The sequence below is a fragment of the Meles meles genome, chromosome 9 (genome assembly GCF_922984935.1).
Source record: "Meles meles chromosome 9, mMelMel3.1 paternal haplotype, whole genome shotgun sequence".
NCBI lineage: Eukaryota > Metazoa > Chordata > Mammalia > Carnivora > Mustelidae > Meles > Meles meles.
The window spans coordinates 106229915-106248889 of record NC_060074.1 but is presented as its reverse complement, the minus strand read 5'-3'; the positions used below and the strand labels follow the sequence as shown (position 1 = coordinate 106248889).

At 43.0% G+C, this 18975-nt stretch overlaps 1 protein-coding gene across 24 annotated transcripts in view; it reads left to right on the top strand.

Annotated features, from left to right (window-relative positions):
• CLASP1 (cytoplasmic linker associated protein 1) overlaps positions 1–18975 on the top strand; it is a 266446-nt gene that overhangs the window by 93852 nt on the left and 153619 nt on the right. For all 24 annotated transcript variants that reach the window (XM_046018656.1, XM_046018655.1, XM_046018654.1 and 21 more), the window contains exons 6-8: positions 760–835; positions 5600–5697; positions 16619–16686. In XM_046018656.1, the coding sequence (XP_045874612.1) occupies positions 760–835; positions 5600–5697; positions 16619–16686 (242 nt within the window). The remainder of the gene's footprint in view (positions 1–759; positions 836–5599; positions 5698–16618; positions 16687–18975) is intronic.

Sequence of the window (18975 nt, the reverse complement as noted above, 5' to 3'; positions counted from 1 at the left end):
CAAAGACAGAACTAGGATAATAAGATTTGTCACCTTATAAATTTTCCCACTCGATATGTCAGCCTTTTTCAGTACCATTAAATTTTCCCAGATTTGTATCCCTTAAAAATGTTCTAGTTTTGATCACAGTGGTTTCACTTCTGAGAATGTATCCTAAGAAGTCATCAGATGAGCAGAGAGAATGGCATTCACAAGGGTTATTTGTGCTGGCGCTGATGACGGTGAAAGGCGGTCGGTGACTCCCGTGCTGTCCCGCAGGGCAAGGTTTTGCTGAAACCCTCTGTGGCCACTGTCAGGGTCTTCCCACCGAACAGTCGTTCACTGAGCCTCATCTATGCTCAGGTGGAGAGTTAAGTGAGGAGGACCCTCAGACCCCTGCTGTTTAGTTAAAAACACTAAGCGGGGCAAAATAGGAACTCCTGCATGACAATAATAATGAAGGGGCAGCCATGTGTGAGGCAGGCAGGGCTGCAGGAAGGGCTGGGGCCCTGGCTTGGCATCGCAGGTTGAGAGCCAGAATGGAGAGAGCCCCGAGTGCCAGGGAGAAGGCATGGTCAGTGAGCAGCACAAAAGGTTTTGAACTCTGTGCCAAGGGGTGGAGCCTTTGTAGCATGCTTATTTAGGAACTCAGTGGGCAGAAGATGGGAAGGAAGGGGAGTGGAGGTGGGAGGGGGTGAGAAGGCCCTGGAGGTGTGTGTGTGGGGGGGTATTTCTTTTTCTTTGTTCTCACCAACAGTAAAACACTCCTTTTGTTTTCAGCTCTGGAGCACATACTTTAACACTAAGCAAGATTGTGCCACATATATGTAATTTACTTGGAGATCCAAACAGCCAGGTGAGTGTATTTTCGTGAGGAAGAAGAATATTGGTTATAGACCCTTAAGATGCATTCTGGTGTTCTCTGTGTACCTGATAGGTGGGCGGGACTCTATTCCTGTTTATAATGCTCAGATAATTGTTCCAGGTAGTGAGCACTAATGCCCTTTAGCACCGGTGAATATGGTGGTCACGCCACCCTGTTCTCTATAAGGCTGAGGCCTTGCTATCCTTTAAAGTGATGTTACCCAGACTAGCCTCCGAGGTACCGTCCCTCTGGTCACTCACTCTCCAGCCAAAACGGGGTGGCCTTGGGGAAAAGTGATCAGTGCTGATTGCAGTCAGTTAGGCTTCGCCTCTTGGGTCGGGGGATTGATTGGAAGGGGCCTAAGGGACCTGTTCTGAGGGGATGGAGACTTCGTGTATTTTGTTCAGGTGCTGTGTAATACGATGGTATATGAAATTCCTTGAACCCTAATGAGGCACGGATGGTATTTTATGTAGATCTTAGGTAAATCCAGAGACCAAACACTGAAGCACCACTTCCTTAATGAAGGTGTAGAAGAGCCGGTAATCTGTGGGCAGTCACCAGGCAGGTCACAGACCTTTCCAAGCTTGGGCCTCAGAAGTGCCGGTTCTCCCACGGGTTCAGTTCCATTTATCACCGAGAGCCATTTGTATTATGATAATTAGCTCATGTGAACTCATAAGAAAAATACCTCATTAGATAAAGGGGCCGAAAATTGGAACAGTAACTTACCCAAGAAATACACGTGGTACGCAGGCATCTCATTTTAAACCCTGACTGATCATTGCTGACATGTCCCCACAGAGGTGGTGCTGGCTCGCTTCCACCTTCCTGGCTCCCTGGCTCCCGGGTCCCTGTGGCTCTGGGCCCCTCCAGCTCTTGTCCTTCCTGCTTCCTCCGCTTTGCCCTTTCTTATCCCTGCTGCTGCTTTTCCCGTCCCCAGCCCCTCTGTGCACTGTCTGTGGGTTCTCCGGGTCTCTCCTGATCTCACTTGCTTTCCTCTTGCCTTCTACTCCTTTATCCAGCCTTCATTGAAAGTATAGGACACTGGAAGTGGAATTTTGAGATGTTTCAATTCACTGAATCACGCTTTTATGTTTCAGTGTTAATAAAAAAATAATTAAAAATATATAAATAAATAAAATAATTAAAAAAAAATTCTAAGTTACCAAATGGGCTGTTTTGCGTTTTCTCCCTTTTTTGTCTTGTTTCCATTTTTTGTTTTCTATGGGAGGAAAAAAAATCCCTTATTGAGGTCACACGTTAGGTGATTGCTGCTATCACATGGTATCCTCAAGTCCAGTGGGAAAGCCAGCCTGGCTAGCTGAAGTTCTTGTTCCTAAGTCAGGCGCTGTCATGGGCCACTTATGTGACTCCACATGGTGGGCCCCTGGGACCCTGAGCATTGGTGCTCGGTGGGCACCCTTGGGCAGTCTGTCACGGACAGAGCCAGAGTACCCCAGACTGTGCACTCAGATGGTCATCCGTTGAACCCCACCTGCCTTAGGAAGGTTTATTTGCACCCGTATACACACACACGGACGCATGCAGTCCACGTCTCCCAGAGCCCTCCAGCCAGGAAGGTACCACCCACTCCTCTGCTGCTAATGCACGGAATCATTCCTCCTCTTGGGCTGTGTGTATATGTTGCACGTGCCTGTGCTCTTGCCTTTCCTTTAAACTTTTCATCAGTCCTTCCTGCTGTGGGCCCCCGCAGGTGGCTAGCCTCCTCTGTATCCCAGTAACAGCCGTCCTGTGCGGGAGGCCACAGATCTGAAGAGCTCAGCTTCTGTAGAGCATTCAGTTTGGGCCTGCCAGGTAGCGTTTAATGTACTGGGGCTCTTGTGTACTCCCAGTGGCCTGAAATGTTGGGGTTCCTTTTTAATGGTGAGCCTGTGGGTGGGTGGAAGCAGTGTGGGGCCCGCATGGCTGTGTTAGTGAGCGCCGCGCTGTGCCTTCAGCCTGAGCGAGCTGCTTTTACAGAACTTCCCTTGGCAGTTGGAGTGTAGTCCTTTGTAGACCGAAGAAAATGAAGAAAACATGTTCTGCCCTATTTCCTGAATCGAGACCCTCAAATGCTGTCTGACCTGATAGCTTTGGAGCCTGAGGAATGATGATTTTGAAGCTAAGGAGATTGGTTCAGAAGATGTAGATATACTCCTTCTACTAGCGCATGCTGAGTGTTTTATACACGCAATACATAGGTTCCACACTGCTGGCCTGAAACCTGATCACAGCCTCATGTGCGGGCGTGTGCGTCTGCACAGCGTTTTAGCTTTACGTTTAAGAGTTTTGGTGTTCTTATATTTGAAAGATTCGTATTCCTGATTTCTCTTGAAAGATTACATATGGCAGAACCATACCTACATTCCTCCCAGGCTGGGAGACGGCGGCCTGTTTGCCCGACCCCCTCCATTTTCCCTCTTCTCTCTGCCAGCAGGGTCCCCTGCCAGAGTCATTTGTCACTGTATACCAGCTACCAGGTCCCCCCTGGGCCATTGAGGCACTTTAGTTTGGCATCTGCTAGATGCTCAGATACTTGTGGAATGAATTTGTTGTTTTTTCTAGCCTTCCGAGCAGCCCTCAGCTCACAGAGGAGAAAGTGGAGACTAAAATAGTTTATATATTGGATCCGGGATTACATAGTTCCTAAAGGGCCAAGGAGGTACTCAGTTGTGCTTTGATTCTAAGGCTGGTCATTTTCCCACTAAATCTCTTAAACTGCATAGGACAGGATGTTGCTTGCTCATTCAGGTGATGGGCTCTGAGCAGATATCATTCATTAGAAAGCGGGCCGAGTCATTTGCAGGAGACAGTGGCATTAACAGCTTGTATAGTAAATCCATGTTTCTGTATAAAAATGGTGCCTAAATTCAGAAGGTCTTTCTTTTCCCAAGTAAACTGATAATCTGTTAGTTGGCTTGGGCCACCATAGCAAAATTCTGTAGACCGGTGGCTTGAGCAGAAATACGTTTCTCACAGTTCTGAAGCCTGGTAGTTTGGGATCAGGTTGTTAGCATCGCCTGGTTCTGGAAGTGGGGGGAGGGGTCTCTTCCTGGTCTGCAGACTGCTCCCTCGCTGTGTGCTCACATGACCTCTCTGCGCCCGTGTGGAGAACGGAGCCAGCTTGTGAGTGTCTTTTCTTGAAGGACACCAATCCTGTTGTGTCAGGGCCCTATTCTTATGACTCTGTTTAACCTCAGTCATGTGCTTATAGGTCCTGTCTCTAAGTACAGTCGTGCTGGGGGATTAGGACTTCAGCGTATTGAGGGTGGGAATGCGAACAGTCTGTAACATAACATTAGCCCTTTTCCACCATAGGGGAAAAATGGTCTGTGAAGTTACTTGTCCTATAACCTGTAACACTGTTAAATCAGGAGTAGCCGGCTGTATTGAGAATTGTAAATTGTGTCCCTACTTCCTTCGTCTGCCTTTTATTCTCTGTTATTTTGATGTCATTATTTGAGACCAAACACAAATGCATGTTGCTCCCCTCTCTTTGCCTACTGAAATAAGTACCCTTCCCCGCTCCTCCCCAACCTTCACAGGCTGGCCTTGGTTCCAGGGTATACTGGAAAGTCGTCCCCCCACCCCCGCCATGTGTTTATTGGTAACTTTTAAACCTATAGAAAAATATTAGGACTAATAGTAATATCTGTATTTACCAGTTAACATTTTAGTCACATTTGTTTTCTTTCTCCCTGTATGTATACACATACCCACACATAGAAACGCACTCTTTTTTTTTCTGAACCATGATATTTTTGCTCTGACCTGATGTTTTTGCTCTGAGATACATCCGTTTATATCTCTCAATAACAAGGATATTTTCTTATAGAATTACATGTTATTTTCATATCTAAGAAATTCAATATTGCTAAAAATGGTAACATTTGATGTACAGTCCATATTCAGATTTCCCTGTTTTGGTTCTTTTAAATCTGTTCTGTTTCTTAAGGCTTTTTTTTTGCTGCTTTCTTATCTTAGCTCGTATTTGTGGTTTTCCAACTACGTACTCGCTCTTCCTGAAGCACATGCCATGTGTCTGCTTTCATGCCTTTGCACACAGGCTGTACCTTGTTTGGAACCTGTCTTGTTCCATCTTTACGTGGTAAAATGCGTCCCTTAAGGACATTTTAAGTGGTTCCTTCCTCTCTCAGAGAATGTTCCTTGCTATCTCTAGTATATTTGCTCCCTTCTCTAAACTGTGCGAGTTCTTTGCACTTCTGTATGATACATACGACATCCTGCTCTGTATTAAATGAAGAATTTATGGACTCTCGCTCCCCTCACTCCCCTCCACCAAGCCCCTTTTAGGACTGTTAGCTTCTTGAATACAGGACTCTCTGTATAATGGCTTTTACTACCCATTTTTTTGCTCACTAAGTATTTTATTGAGTTCAATCTAGAAAGCTTTTTACATGGAGTTTTGTTTTTAGTATAATTCATTTATTTGTAGTGTTTTCTGTTTTGGGAAAGTGATCTGAAAATTCTGCATTCCTGACATCCTCTGAAAAAATCGAAAGCACTAAGCGATGTGGACCTTAACACATCTACAGGGAGGGGCTTGAATTTCCCCTTTGGAATTGTACCAGCATCATGGCTTTGTCTAGTCAAACATCTATAAGCGATTGTATCGCAGTTGCATTGGCAGATTGGTGATAAACTCGGGATGGCGTACAGCCTGTTGTGCCCCAGCAGGAAGCGCTGTGGACTGACACAGAGCAGCTGTAAGATCTCTTCTTTTACATCTAGGTTCGAGACGCAGCAATAAACAGCTTAGTGGAGATTTACAGACACGTGGGAGAACGTGTGAGGGCAGACCTCAGTAAGAAAGGATTGCCGCAGTCCCGGTGAGTTCAGACTGTCTTCCTTCCTTCTGCTCTTCTCATCTTCTTTCTTCAGTTAACCTCCTGGTTTGCATTACTTAATTTACAGTGGTGATTATATTCAAAGAATATGTGGTCAGAGGATTGGTGGTCGGAGGCCTTGTTCAGATCATGTGTCGGGGCCCCTCCCATTCCACTTACTCAAAAGGAGGACTGTCACCCAGACATCTAGCCACATCTCATGCCATGTATTGATTCTAGAAGCATGTTTAAAATTGACAGGTATTGAACAATTTCAGCATTTTTTGGCTTGTGTAGTTATATCTTGTTTGCAGCAAGTACCTAGTGCAGTAGGTGCTTCAAATATGTTTGTTTGAATTAATGAAGTCTTTCCAGAATGAGAAATAAAGAAGTAATGATTCTGGAAAGCATCTTTGAAAAGTAATTTTCTGCCAATCTCAATTCGTAGAGGCCAGTGCAAGGGCATCCGCATCTCATCAGATCCAAGACCAAGTGAGTCCACAGATGTCTCTGTTGTAGTCAGCGTTTTAAAAAAATAGTGAACACCTGGATATCTATAATTTTAACTACGGTGGGGGAATCTTAAACCCTTTGTGCTCCGCCCCATTCCTTTAAGGGGGAGAGTAATGCACAAGTCCTGGGGAGCTACACGTGGCCTGGGCTTCTGGAGCAGCTTGTCTGAGCCTGTCACTGTGTCCAGGAGATAGCAGGGCCCCATGAAGTGACTTGAGAGAGCACACAGCAAGAGTCAGAGCTCAGAGGGAAGCCCTGTTCTTTTGACTCCCCTTTTAATTTTCTCTACCCCATTTCACAAGAGTTTACAGAATATTGGGAGTCTAAATATGGGTTGGGGTTTTAAAATATTCTGGAGTCCTCTATCTTGATGTCCCTTAATTGCCTGTGATGGAAGCGGGCCCTTTACGCTAAAGTAGGGGTTCTGTGAGCAGGCATCTGGGGCTTTACTCACTGTTGCTGAGAATCCTGTCTCCCGGGTTGCTCTCACAATGGCCCCTGAGCTATGTGCAAGATTATTAGATGGGGATAAAACTGTTTCCATGTTTTTTTATAACAGGTAATCTGGGAGAACAGACTTATTTTGTTCCTGTGTTTTATGAACCTCAGCTTTCTTGTCTTCGAGTATATGGGAGAATGCTTAGGAGAAAGACAAACTTAAAGACAAAAACCCTACATAGTGTCCTAGGGAAAATTGGAGGGCCCAGGTGAGCAGGGAGGGCAGGACTGGCAGGAGAGGGCTGTTTACTCATGGTGTCAGTGTCGTCGTTGGGAACACAGGCTATGAGCTGTGCAGTCCTTTCCTGCTGGGGGTGGGGGGCCTCACCAGGCTGGGTGGCTCCCAGTGGCTCTAGGCTATGAGCAGACCGTCTCACCTGGTGGGACATCTGTGTCCTATCTGAAGGCTTCTATAGCAAGCCCATACTCCTGGGAGGTGACATGGTGACACTGAGGTCTGGAGAGACAAGTGCTCAGAGAAAACTGCTGTCCTTAGGGGAGGCCGGCTTGCAATGCTGCCCCTGGGCTGGCAGCTGGAAGCTTTGATCTGGGGGGACTTCCCATTCCCAAAGAGTGGGCAAGAGCGGCTCACCGTGCCCTAGCAGTGTGTGTACACTGAACATCTTTCCTTTGGGGAGTCTGGCATGTTGCTAAGTGCTACCCCAGGGAGTGTCTGCATGACCAGCCCCAGCAGAGCCCTGGAAGATTGCACGGCACACTGTTGTCATTGTCACAGCCTGTTGCTGGGGATGTTAAGCGTGTCTTCTGTGACGCCACTCCACCGGGAGGGGCTCTGGGAAGCTTGTACCTGGTTTCCTGCAGACCTCTCCCCATGTACCTTCTCCCTTTGCTGGTTTCTTGGAGTGTCCTAAGTATGATAGTGATGGCCATGAGTGTGAGTGTGTGCTGAGCCCTGAGTCCTCTCAGCCAGTCATTAAACCTGGGTGTGCACTTGGGGACCCCAACACAGAGGACGATTGAGGTCAGGCTCCAGGGGGCAGTTAATGCCAACCAGACCTGGGGCTAGAACCTTCGCATTCAGACTCCCAGTGATTGGTTTTTATACTACCACCCTCCTTTTTTTTTTTTTTTTTTTTTAAATGAAAAGCTGCAGAAGAGTTAGTTTGGTCCTCTGTGAGTGGGAATGAGGTTTCTGATCCCTTGTGTGACTTAAAATCCTTCCTAAAATTTGTAGACCACATGCAGAGGGTGGTCCTAGGGAAATGGGCCCACGTCCTTCTCAGTTGTTGCTGTAAAACTCTGGTAGACACCGGTTCCTGGAGAAGGAGGCTGTTGGTGCTTCAGAGGCATTACTCTCGTGCAAGAGGCCAGAACTTCGTGTTTCTTTGTATTTATTACAAGACACTTAACTAGCACTGTGAGGGTTGGAGCCTCTGGCTGCCACCTTTAGTTTGATTTTGCCAGGGACACATGCGAATGGAATGAGACCTTGGAAGAATTCTGCCGTTGTTTAGAAGATTCATTGTCTGCTGTCTGTGGCTCCAAGTGGCTGACAGGAATACTTGAACATTCTAGACTTCTGTTAGTCATTTATATATATCTGTTTTGCTGTTATGTGAGCATCACAGATTTTTCGGCTTAGCAAGATATGCCATAGGACTAAATACGTAGTGTGGGATATGCGTGGTGCTTTCTGAAAAGTGCAATTCATCCTGAAATGAAAATGCTGCCCTCTTAAGAGTTTGTCCGCTGAGTGAGTGCTGTGTTTGAGAAGATTAATTCTATCTCTAGGAAATGTGTGATGAATAAAACGCCTTGATAATATCAGCTAAGTGACATAAGCATTAAGATAAAAAATAGGCCTTGAGGTGCAGCTCCTTTTCCCCTTTCACAGTTGGGAGGAGACCTGTCCTTTCATCTGCTTCGCTTTGGAGGAGCTGGAATTTCACTTTTGGGCCATGCATTTGGTTGTTATTTGAGTCTTGTCTATCTGGTAGCTAAAGTCACTTTTTTTTTTTTTTTAAAGATCTCATTTATTGAGAGAGAAAATGAACAGGGGGAGGGGCAGAGGGACAAGTAGACAGTGGGGGAGCCTAACACGGGTTTGCTCCTGAGATCATGCCTTGAGCTAAAATTAGATGCTTAACTGATTGAGCCACTCAGGCTCCTGTCGTTCAGAATGTTAAAGCCAGTGCCTCATTGAGTCATTCCAGCTTTCAGTGTTTCCATGGAGATTTCTAAAGCCATTCTGTTTCTTCATCCTATGTAGATAACTTTGATTTTCTTGGTCTGAAACTCTGTGATGATGGGTCTTGTCTGAGAGACCATTTTCATTTATTTGCATAGTATACTTGGAGGGCTTTTCCTTCTGGAACCTCATGTCTTCTGAGTAAGGTACTTTAGGAATATGGCTACTGTATTTAAGTATGTAAATATAAAACTTCTATTTACAAGTATGATAGTTATACTATGACCACTTGAATATTGGGTATTTGATTTAAAAATTTGCCTTTCTTGTTCCAGTTGTATGGTCCCTTTTTATAGTATTCCATTTCTGTTTTTTAAATAAGAGCCTTCTTGAAATATTCCGATACCATAGTTTTCATATTTTTATAATTTACCATATCTCCTTTAAAATAACAGTTCATTTGTTTCTAGTATATTCAGAAAGTTGTGTGGCAGTCACTGCTGTCAGTAGAACATTTGCAAAGAATCTCTGTATCCATCAGCAGTCACTCTCTATTCCTTCCTTCTTCCTCGTTCCTGACAACCACTAGTCTACTTTTTATTTCTATGGATTTGCTGGTTTTGGGACATTTCATGGAAATCACACAAAATGTAACTTTTTCTTGACTGCCTTCTTTCACTTACCACAATATCTTCAAAGTTCAACCATATTGTACCATGAGTCATTCCTTTGTATTGCTGAATAAAATTCCACTGTGTGTATATTTCACATTTTGTTTCTACGTTCCTCTGTGGATAGACACTTGCTTCTACTTTTTGACTGTTGTGAATAATGCTGCTGTGAAAGTGGTTGTACAGATCTTTCTTACATTACTTGCATTCAGCTCTTGTGGTTAGATTTCAGAAGTGGAGCTGCTGGATCATATACACTGCTATGGTTAGTATTTGAGGAACCGCCATTATGTTTTCCACGGCTGTTGCACCATTTTACATTCCCACCAGCAGTGCCAACAGTTGTTATTTTGGGTTTTGGATTGTTTTGTTTTATTTTCTTAGTGTTTGGGAATTTCAGTTGCCATCATAATTTATAGAAGCCTAGTTAGAATTATTACCCTTAATTTCAGTATTAAAAACTTTACTCTTACATAGTTTTGTTTTCTCCCCTTGTTTCTTCTTCTGCTATGTTTATCTATACATCTTTGTGTATTAAGCCCACCAACACATACGGTTTTATACTTTTTTTTCCTAAAGATGTTATTTATTTATTTGACAGACAGAGATCACAAGTAGGCAGAGGCAGGCAGAGAGAGGGGGAAGCAGGCTCCCTGCTGAGCAGAGAGCCTGATGCGGGACTCGATCCCAGGACCCTGGGGTCATGACCTGAGCGTAAGGCAGCGGCTTAACCCACCGAGCCACCCAGGCACCCCAGTTTTATACTTCTTGCTTTATATCGTTTACTTATAAGTCATATAAGATAAGAAAAAAGTTAAAAACAAAACATACATTTATACTCTTGTATTTACCTAGATTTTATCTTTACCTTTGTAGTTACTTTTACTGGTGTTTTTATACTGTCATGTGGTTTTGGGCTAATGTATTGGCTTCTTTCATTTCAAACTGAAGGGCTTGTCTAATTTTTTATTTATCTAAAAATGTCTTAAATTCTCCTTCATTTTTCCCCCACTCAGAGTCTGCAATTCATTATATTTGGTGTATGATTTCATGTAAAGACTGAAATACATTTGGTCCGGAGAAGATTCTCTGCTTCATTTTTGAAGGATAATTTTGTTGGATATAGAATTCTTGGTTGAGCTTTTTAGGTTTTATTTTATGTGTGTATGTATTTGCTTGCTTATTTTCAAATTATTGAAGTATACTTGGTTGAGATTTCAAATTTCAAGACTGAATATGTTATCCCAGTGCCACCTGGTCTCCACTGTTTCTGTTTTTTTTTAAGTGAGAAATTAATTATCTCATTGAGGATTTTTTGTATGCAATGAGTGGCTTCTCTCTTGTTGCTTCTCTCTTTTTTTTATTTAAATTCAGTTAGCCAACATAGAGTACATCATTAGTTTCAGATGTAGTGTTCAGTAATTCATCAGTTGGATATAAGACCCAGTGCTCATAACATTACGTGCCCTCCTTAATGCCCATCACCCACTTACCCTGTTCTCCCACCCACCTTCCCTCCAGCAGCCCTGTTTCTTTCCCATAGTTAAGAGTCTTTCATGGTTTGTCTCCCTCTCTGATTTCTTCCCGTTTCCCCTCCCTTCTTCTGTGATCCTCTGCACTGTTTCTTGTATTCCACACATGAGTGAGATCATATAATTGTCTTTCTCTGATTGACTTATTTTGCTCAGTATAATACCCTTCAGTTCCATCCACATTGATGTATGGTAAGATTTCATTCTTTCTGGATGTCTGAGTAATATACCGTGTGTGTGTGTGTGTGTGTGTGTGTGTGTGTGTGTACACACATACCACATCTTTAATCATCTGTCAGTGGACATCTGGACTGTTTCCATAGTTTGGCTATTGTGGACATTGCTGCTATATACATCGGGGTGCAGGTGCTCCTTTGGATCACTACATTTGTCTTTTTGGGGTAAATACCCAGTAGTGTGGTTGCTGGGTCATAGTGTAGCTCTCTTTTCAACTTTTGAGGAACCTCCATACTGTTTTTCAGAGTGGTTGCCCCAGCTTGCATTCTTACCAACAGTGTAGGAGGATTCCCCTTTCTCTGCCTCCTCGCCAACATTTGTTGTTTCCTGACTGTTCAAGATTTTCTCTTTGTCTTTTCTTCCAACAGTTTGTTTCTGTTTTGTCTAGGTTAGGATCTCTTTAAGTTTATCCCATTTGACGTTTGTTTAGCTTCTTGAACATGTAGATTAAAATTTTATATAAAATGTGTGAAGTGTTTGGCCATTATTTCACCATGTATTCTGCCTTTTTTCTCTCTTCTTCTGGAAATTCCCATTATATGTATGTTGGTACATTGGTATTATAAGAACATGAACTCTTAGGCTCTGTCCTTTTTTTGTTTCTCAGGGTATTGCCAATTGATTCATCTTCATGTTTGCACCTTTTTTCTTCCCCTAGCAAAAATTTGTTGTTGAGCCCTCTTGTGAAATTTTTTAAAAGGTTTTATTTTTTTAGGTAATCTCTATACCAACATGGGGCTTGAACCCATAACCCAGAGATCAAAGGTTGTATGCTCTACTGACCAAGCCAGCCAGATGCCCTATCTAGTGAATTTCTTTCTTTCCTTTTTTTTTTTTTAAGATTTTATTTATTTTTTTGATAGAGAGAGATCACAAGTAGGCAGAGAAGCAGGCAGAGAGAAAAAGAGAGAGAGAAGCGGGTTCCCCGCTGAGCAAAGAGCCGGATGTGGGGCTTGATCCCAGGACCCTGAGCTGAAGGCAGTGGCTTAACCCACTGAGCCACCCAGACGCCCCTCTAGTGAATTTCTTACTTCAGTTTTTATACTTTTCATTTTTAGAATTTCTCTATGATTCTTATTTTTTCTGTTTCTTCGTTGATATTCTCTATTTGGTGATACATTGTTCTTATATTTTCTTTTAATTCTTTAGAACTAATTTCCTTTAGTTCTTTCAACACATTTATAATAGTTGATTTCAAGTATTCATCTATTAAGTTCAGTGTCTGGGCTTCCTTTAAGGATAGTTTCTGTTGACTAATTTTTTTTCTCCCTGTATGGGCCATATTTTCTTGTTTCTTTACATGTGTAATTTTTTTATACCTGACCAGCTGAAACTGGTCATTTACAATAACCTGTTGTGACAGCTTTGGAAATCCTGTTTGTTCTCTGTTCAGATTTGTTGTTGGTGGTGTTTGTTGTTTTTGTTGTTCCTTGCTATAGTGATTTTCCTGAACTAATTGCATACAGTCTGTATTTTTATTTTTTTTATGTTTATGGCTACTGGAGTCTCTGCTTGGTTAACTTAGTGTTCAGCTACTGATTAGACAGAGATTTCTTTGAATGCCTTTAACGGAAATCTCGTAGCCTTTGGTGAAGGGCTGTCTGTGTATGTTGAGGAATGTTTTCAGTGTTCTAGCAGGCAGTTTTTACATCGCTGCCTTCCCCTTTATTGGCTGCTTGTGCAGAGCCTCAAGGTCAGCCAGGCATGAGACCTTTCCTCAGACTTTCTTACAGTCTTGCACATATATGTGGCCTTGCCGATTCCCAGGAATATGTCAGATTTTTTTCAAAGTTCCCTGCGAAGACATCCTTCTCCATTTTTCTTTGTAAGTTTTTCGGTCAGTGTCTTTGCTCCAGTTTTATCATCTCAGGCAGCTGCCATGTTAAACAGTTGCTGTGGATTCTTTTTGATCATGGCTTCAGGAAAAAGAGTCTCTCGCACTAAGCATGCTCTGAATCAGGTCAAGTGAAATACTGTGAATGGGGATTCTGGAATATGCCAGACAGGTGAAATAATTATAGTTCTCTTAGAATGGGGATTTTTATGCTGCTCCACACTTGTTCAGCTCCTCCCAGTGGCTTTAAGGCTGCTGGTTTTCAAACTGCCATGATTTGGGCTGTTGATTATTTAGCTAGTGAGTTGGAGATGGAAATAAGATACAGCAAAACAGTGAAAATCTTGTCCTTACCAGGATTAGCCATTTTTCTTGAAGAATGCTCCTTAGATTGTTGCAAGTCTTTGTTTTCAGAGCCTGAAAAACTTGATTTTGACAGATTTTTGCCAATGTTTTATTTGCTTCTTTGGAGGAACAGATTTTCAGGGGTCCTTATTCTGTCATTTTGAAGGGCTCCTTCCATGTTAGTTTTTATAATTGCAGTATTTTCTTGATCTATTTGGAAGTATTAATGATACATTTTAAAAACTTCTCATTGCCTCTTCTTTCCTCTGTATTGTGATTTTGGAGTATGTATTTATTCATGTTGGTCTCTTTCACTTTAAAAACTTTGCTTGTGTGTCTTTGAGTGCTTGGTTATCTGCTCATATTTAAGAGTAGTGGACTAAAAAGTCAATGAAAAGTTCTGAGCGTATGGATGGGTCTTGTTGATTGTGAACAGACTAGTATTTGCTTTTATGAAATTATTTTAATTTTTAAAATTAATTAATATTTGAGAGAGAGACAGTCATGGGATTAGGAGGGAGAGGGAGAGAGAGAATCTTGAGCAGGCTCCACACCCAGCACAGAGCCAGACATGGGGCTCAATCTCATGACCCCGAGATCATGACCTGAGCTGAAATCAGGAGTCGGACGCCCGACCAAATGAGCCACTCAGGCGCCCCTAAATTTATAAGATATTCCAGGAAGGAGTAATTGGATCTAGATCTTATAGTAAAATAAATGCCAGTTCGATTGAAGAGTTGAATATAAATTTTGAATTCAGAAAAACCAGGGGAAAATTGGTTATTTGTCAAAATTTAAATTTGAGATCCAGAGATTTAAAATGAAAAATGAAAAAAAAAAAGTTGGTGTCTTTTGAGAGTAATCCTTAGTTATATATGCAGTGTCATTGAATGTATAAAACTCACCCTTTAAGGTTTGTGCAAATTCGTTGGTCCCAGAGAGGCATTTCATATTGCTGTGTTCAGAGCTAAAGCCAAAGAAGCCACTCCTCAGGAATTCTTTGTTGGTGTTAGACTGTCCTGAAGCCAGTTTACTGGCCTCCTGAGGTGGTAAGCTTCTTAGGGATCCCCTGTATAGACATCGCTGAGCAGAGAATGAGGCAGCTAGTGAGACAGAAGTGTGAGTCGAGGGCGAGGCACACCTGCCTGAGGAAATTCTGAATTAAAGTGCAGTACCAAAAGTAGTAATCTTTTGTGCATTCTCATACCTAGTTGTTTGGGCCAGCTTGTGGGTAGCTTGTTGTAGGTGTGGGTAATGTGACCCCAGTGAGTAGACATTGCCACCGCGAGAGCATCTGCAGACTCTCCCACAGTGGCCACTGAGAATGGTGACTACTCTAACCAACAATGGGTGAAATTCTTGCCTCCTGCAGGAATTTTAGGAACACCAAGGGGAGAGGGCTGCCTTGTTCCTAACTTGCAAACTTGCAGGCCTGCTCACATCAGAGGGTGTAGTTGTGACACAATAAAGTGGGAAGTTGGTCAGGTCATATGCCCTGGCAACCTGTGTGGTGACATTATTCACACGCTTTGTAAGCCACTGGAGATCTTTGGTGCTTTTAAGAGGGAAGGTGATGGAAACATCATAAGAAATTGATTCTGAGGCATTTTTTCCAGATCTTTTAGTAACCTCTGGATTTGAAAGTGAGTTTTACTCCTACCTGGTCCTGAGATAACAAAGAAAATTTTTGTAATTCAGTGCCAACTTTGATTAATTGGTAGTGGCTGCCTGGAGTGGCTTTGAGAAGGATTTTGAGGCTCTATCTGGGTTTTAGATGGAAAGACAGGCAAAAAAGATTGATATCTGCCATGGAACGGCAATGGGGGGAAGGCAGTATTTCAGGCTCCTTCATCCCCCTCGCTTTACGTCTCTTTGCTGATGTGTACTTTTGTCTCCCCTCTTACTTAGAATGTGACATTCTAAGAAGAATAGAATGAAGTAGAAGCTTTAGAAGTTAAGAACGTTACACACTTATCCTCTGGCCAGCTCGGTGCTGGACTCAGTGAATGAACTATGGATGAATGGAGGCTAGGATGTGCCTAGTTTCCGTAGTGAGGACTGGAACAGGATTCACGCAGGGATGTTAACACTCCTGCATGACATGGTATTTGATGAATACAGAACACCAGAAGTATATAGTTCCCATCCCTATCCCGAAAGAGAGTCCATTGTAGCTGTGAAGAAAAGACAAACATGTTTGAACTAATTACAGCTTGTCTGACAGGACAGTTTATAAGCAAGTGCTAAAATTTTTAGTCTGGTCCTGGAAATGGGTGGTGTGGGTCTGAACGCAGAAGTACATTGCTTTGGACTTTTCATCCTTCACACGTATTCCAGCGTGTCTGTGTTTTGCTTCAGAAAGCCTCGTTTTTTTCTTGACTTCTACCAGGCAAGATAAGCACCCCTCCACCCGACCTACTCCCAGTTTTTCTCTCATTACTGGTGTCACTAGGATGGAATGTTTTGACTGGTTAAGGAGTTTTGTTTCAATTTCAGTGTCAAGGTGACATTGATCCGTTAATAGAAAATAAATGTAGATTTTTTTTCAGCTGAAGAATCTAGTCACAGTGCTTGTTTCTGGAGAAATTATTTCAAGCCTTTTTTAATTAAGCGTAAGTCACAGAAAAGCCTTTATAAATAATGTCAGCGGATCCTGAAAATCTTTATCCTAAGTGATCACCAGTCTGTGCTTAGACAGAAATAGGAGAAACATATGTTTTTCATAATGTATACATTTTGTGTAGAGCGGTCAGCCCATTTAATACAGTGCCTGAGATCATGAGCTCTGGATTCTTACTCTCAGGGCTGCCATCTCCCCCTGAACTCACCATGTGAGCCAGAGTAAGTTTTCTGGTTTCTTCATTGTAAAAGGGAGATAATAATCTCGCATATGGCTGTTGTAAGGATTGAGATTTTTCAGAGAGAGTGCTAAGCCAGTGCTTCGTCTATAATAAGTGTTCGATTATTGTTGGATGTTACTAATGTTATTAATGTTGTTACTGTTTTTGTTATTAGGTGGGTTTGTATCCTTGATTTTTTGTGGGGGATGTGACTCAACTTCACATTAGTGTTTTAATATAATTGACTGTAAATGGTGATAGTTAATAGTTTCTATATATACAAGTGTATTTTTTTTTCCATACAGGTTGAATGTAATTTTTACAAAATTTGATGAAGTCCAAAAATCTGGAAACATGATACAGTCAGCAAACGGTAAGTAGAAAAAGCAGTCGTTCTATTTTTGCCTTTTCAGTTTTAGGTCAGTAATATGCTAGGTCTGAACAGCTGAATTTGTTATCTTGAGGACAGTGTCTAGGTCTGAAGTCTTACCTCCGTATACTCACTTTCCCAGGCCAGAAACTGTGGTGTTGTCGCCGACTTTCTTTTGGAATGCACACTGAACTCAGGAGCTTGGAGTCCTGGGCAATTCTGACTGTAGCCGCTGCTCTGCTCCTAGTGTAAATCCTCGTAGTCCTTTCCCTGTGCTCTCACGGTGGCCTTCTGACCAGCGTCCTTGCTGTTACTCTCCCAAGCACCTACAGGCTGTTCTTCACACAACAACCAGAGTAGTCCTTCCATTTTTATTATTATTATTATTTTTTAAGATTTTATATATTTATTTGGCAGACAGAGATCACAAGTAGGCAGAGAGGCAGGCAGAGAGAGAGGAGGAAGCAGGCTCCCCGCTGAGCAGAGAGCCCCATGCGGGGCTTGATGCCAGGACCCTGGGATCATGACCTGAGCCGAAGGCAGAGGCTTTAACCCACTGAGCCACCCAGGTGCCCCCATTTTTATTATTTTTAAGTAAAAAAAAAATTTTTAAGTAAGTTCCACACCCAGTGTGGAACTTGAACTCACGACCCTGGGATTGAGTCTCATGTTCTATCCACTGTGGCAGCCAGGCACCCCTCAAGTAATCCTTTTTGGATGTAACTGCTGTGATGTTAATCCCGAGTTCAGAATCCTCCCAAGGTTTTCATCACATAGAGACTACGGCTCAGTGGCTCACCCTGGCCCACCAGGCCCTGCACATGATCTGATGCTGACCACCATTCTCATGCCATCTGGTGTTCTTCCCTAGAGTTCTCTTGGCTCCTGTCCTGTTGACCTCCTTGCTAATTTTGAACATTCCAGGCTTCTGCTTTAGGGCCTCAGCGCTTATGATTCTTTCTGCTTGAAACATTTGTCCTCGGGGATCTCTGTGGCCCTCCTCCTCCTCATTCCACCCAGACCTCGGCTGCACACACACCTTATTACCAAGGCCAGCCAGGATAGCACGTCTGGCGTTCTAAGGGAACTCTGTGCCTTCATTCTGTTTAGTGTTCTTTCTTACTGCGTATTACTGCAAAATAGTTTGTTTATTCATGGGGGCGAGGACATTGTATTATTCCCTTCTTTATCCTGAGTGCCTCAAGAGGTCCCTGGCTTGTGGTATAGGTATGCAGTAAATATTATCAAATAAATAAACAGAATAGTGACTGAGACTTGAACTGTGACTTAATGTTTCTGGTACTTATATTTCTTTTACTGTACTTTGTGATGATGGTTGAGGACAAGTGATTATTTCTTGTGATTCCAGAAGGTGAAGAAAAGGCAAGTGCATTTGATGCATAAGTGTGTATGAATATATGAGTAAAGTCCTCACAAAGCAGTTGCCACCAAGAACTTTTTCTAACTTTTGTTTTTTGTTTTTTTTAAAGATTTTATTTATTTATTTGACAGAGATCCCAAGGAGGCAGAGAGGCAGGCAGAGAGAGAAGGGGAAGCAGGCTCCCCGCTGAGCAAAGTCCTCCCCCCCCACCCCCATTGTGGGGCTCGATCGCAGGACCCTGAGATCATGACCTGGGCTGAAGTCAGAGGCTTAACCCACTGAGCCAGCCAGGCACCCCTAAGATTTTATTTTTAAGTCCTGTCTGTATCCAACATGGAACTCGATCTTAAAAGCCTGAGATCGAGTTACATACTCTAGTGCCTGAGCCAGCCGGGTGCCCCCTACTTGTATACATACTTTTACATGTGCTTTCCAGTGCATTCCTTTTAGAGCTAGAACCAGAATCCCGGCCATGGGGGACTTACGCTCCTGTGGTGAGTGGCGTTGATGGCGTACATGGGCAGGGCTGCCCAGCCAGTTGCCAGACATGAGCTTTAATTCTGTGTGTGTGTGAATTTGTGTAGTTGGTGTGGTTTCCCAGTTTAAACCTTGGTACTTGTTGGTACCAAGATAAAAAGTACCAGGTAAAGAGGTAGTGGTGGTGGCTGAAAAGTGAGTTTGTGCTTTATAGCCTGTGTTATAAATCACAACTATGAGACAGAATCTCGTTACAATACTGGCCCTGGGGAGGAGAAACACACCTGTGCTGGAGGCCTTGCCCAGGAGAGCCTTTGTATACTCGCTGAGTTTTAATGAACACGACACACATGATTCAGTCAAGAGCACTAAAATCCTGTGGCTTTGGGTGTGTCACAACATTTTATTCTAAAGCTTCCATGTGTTGTAAATAT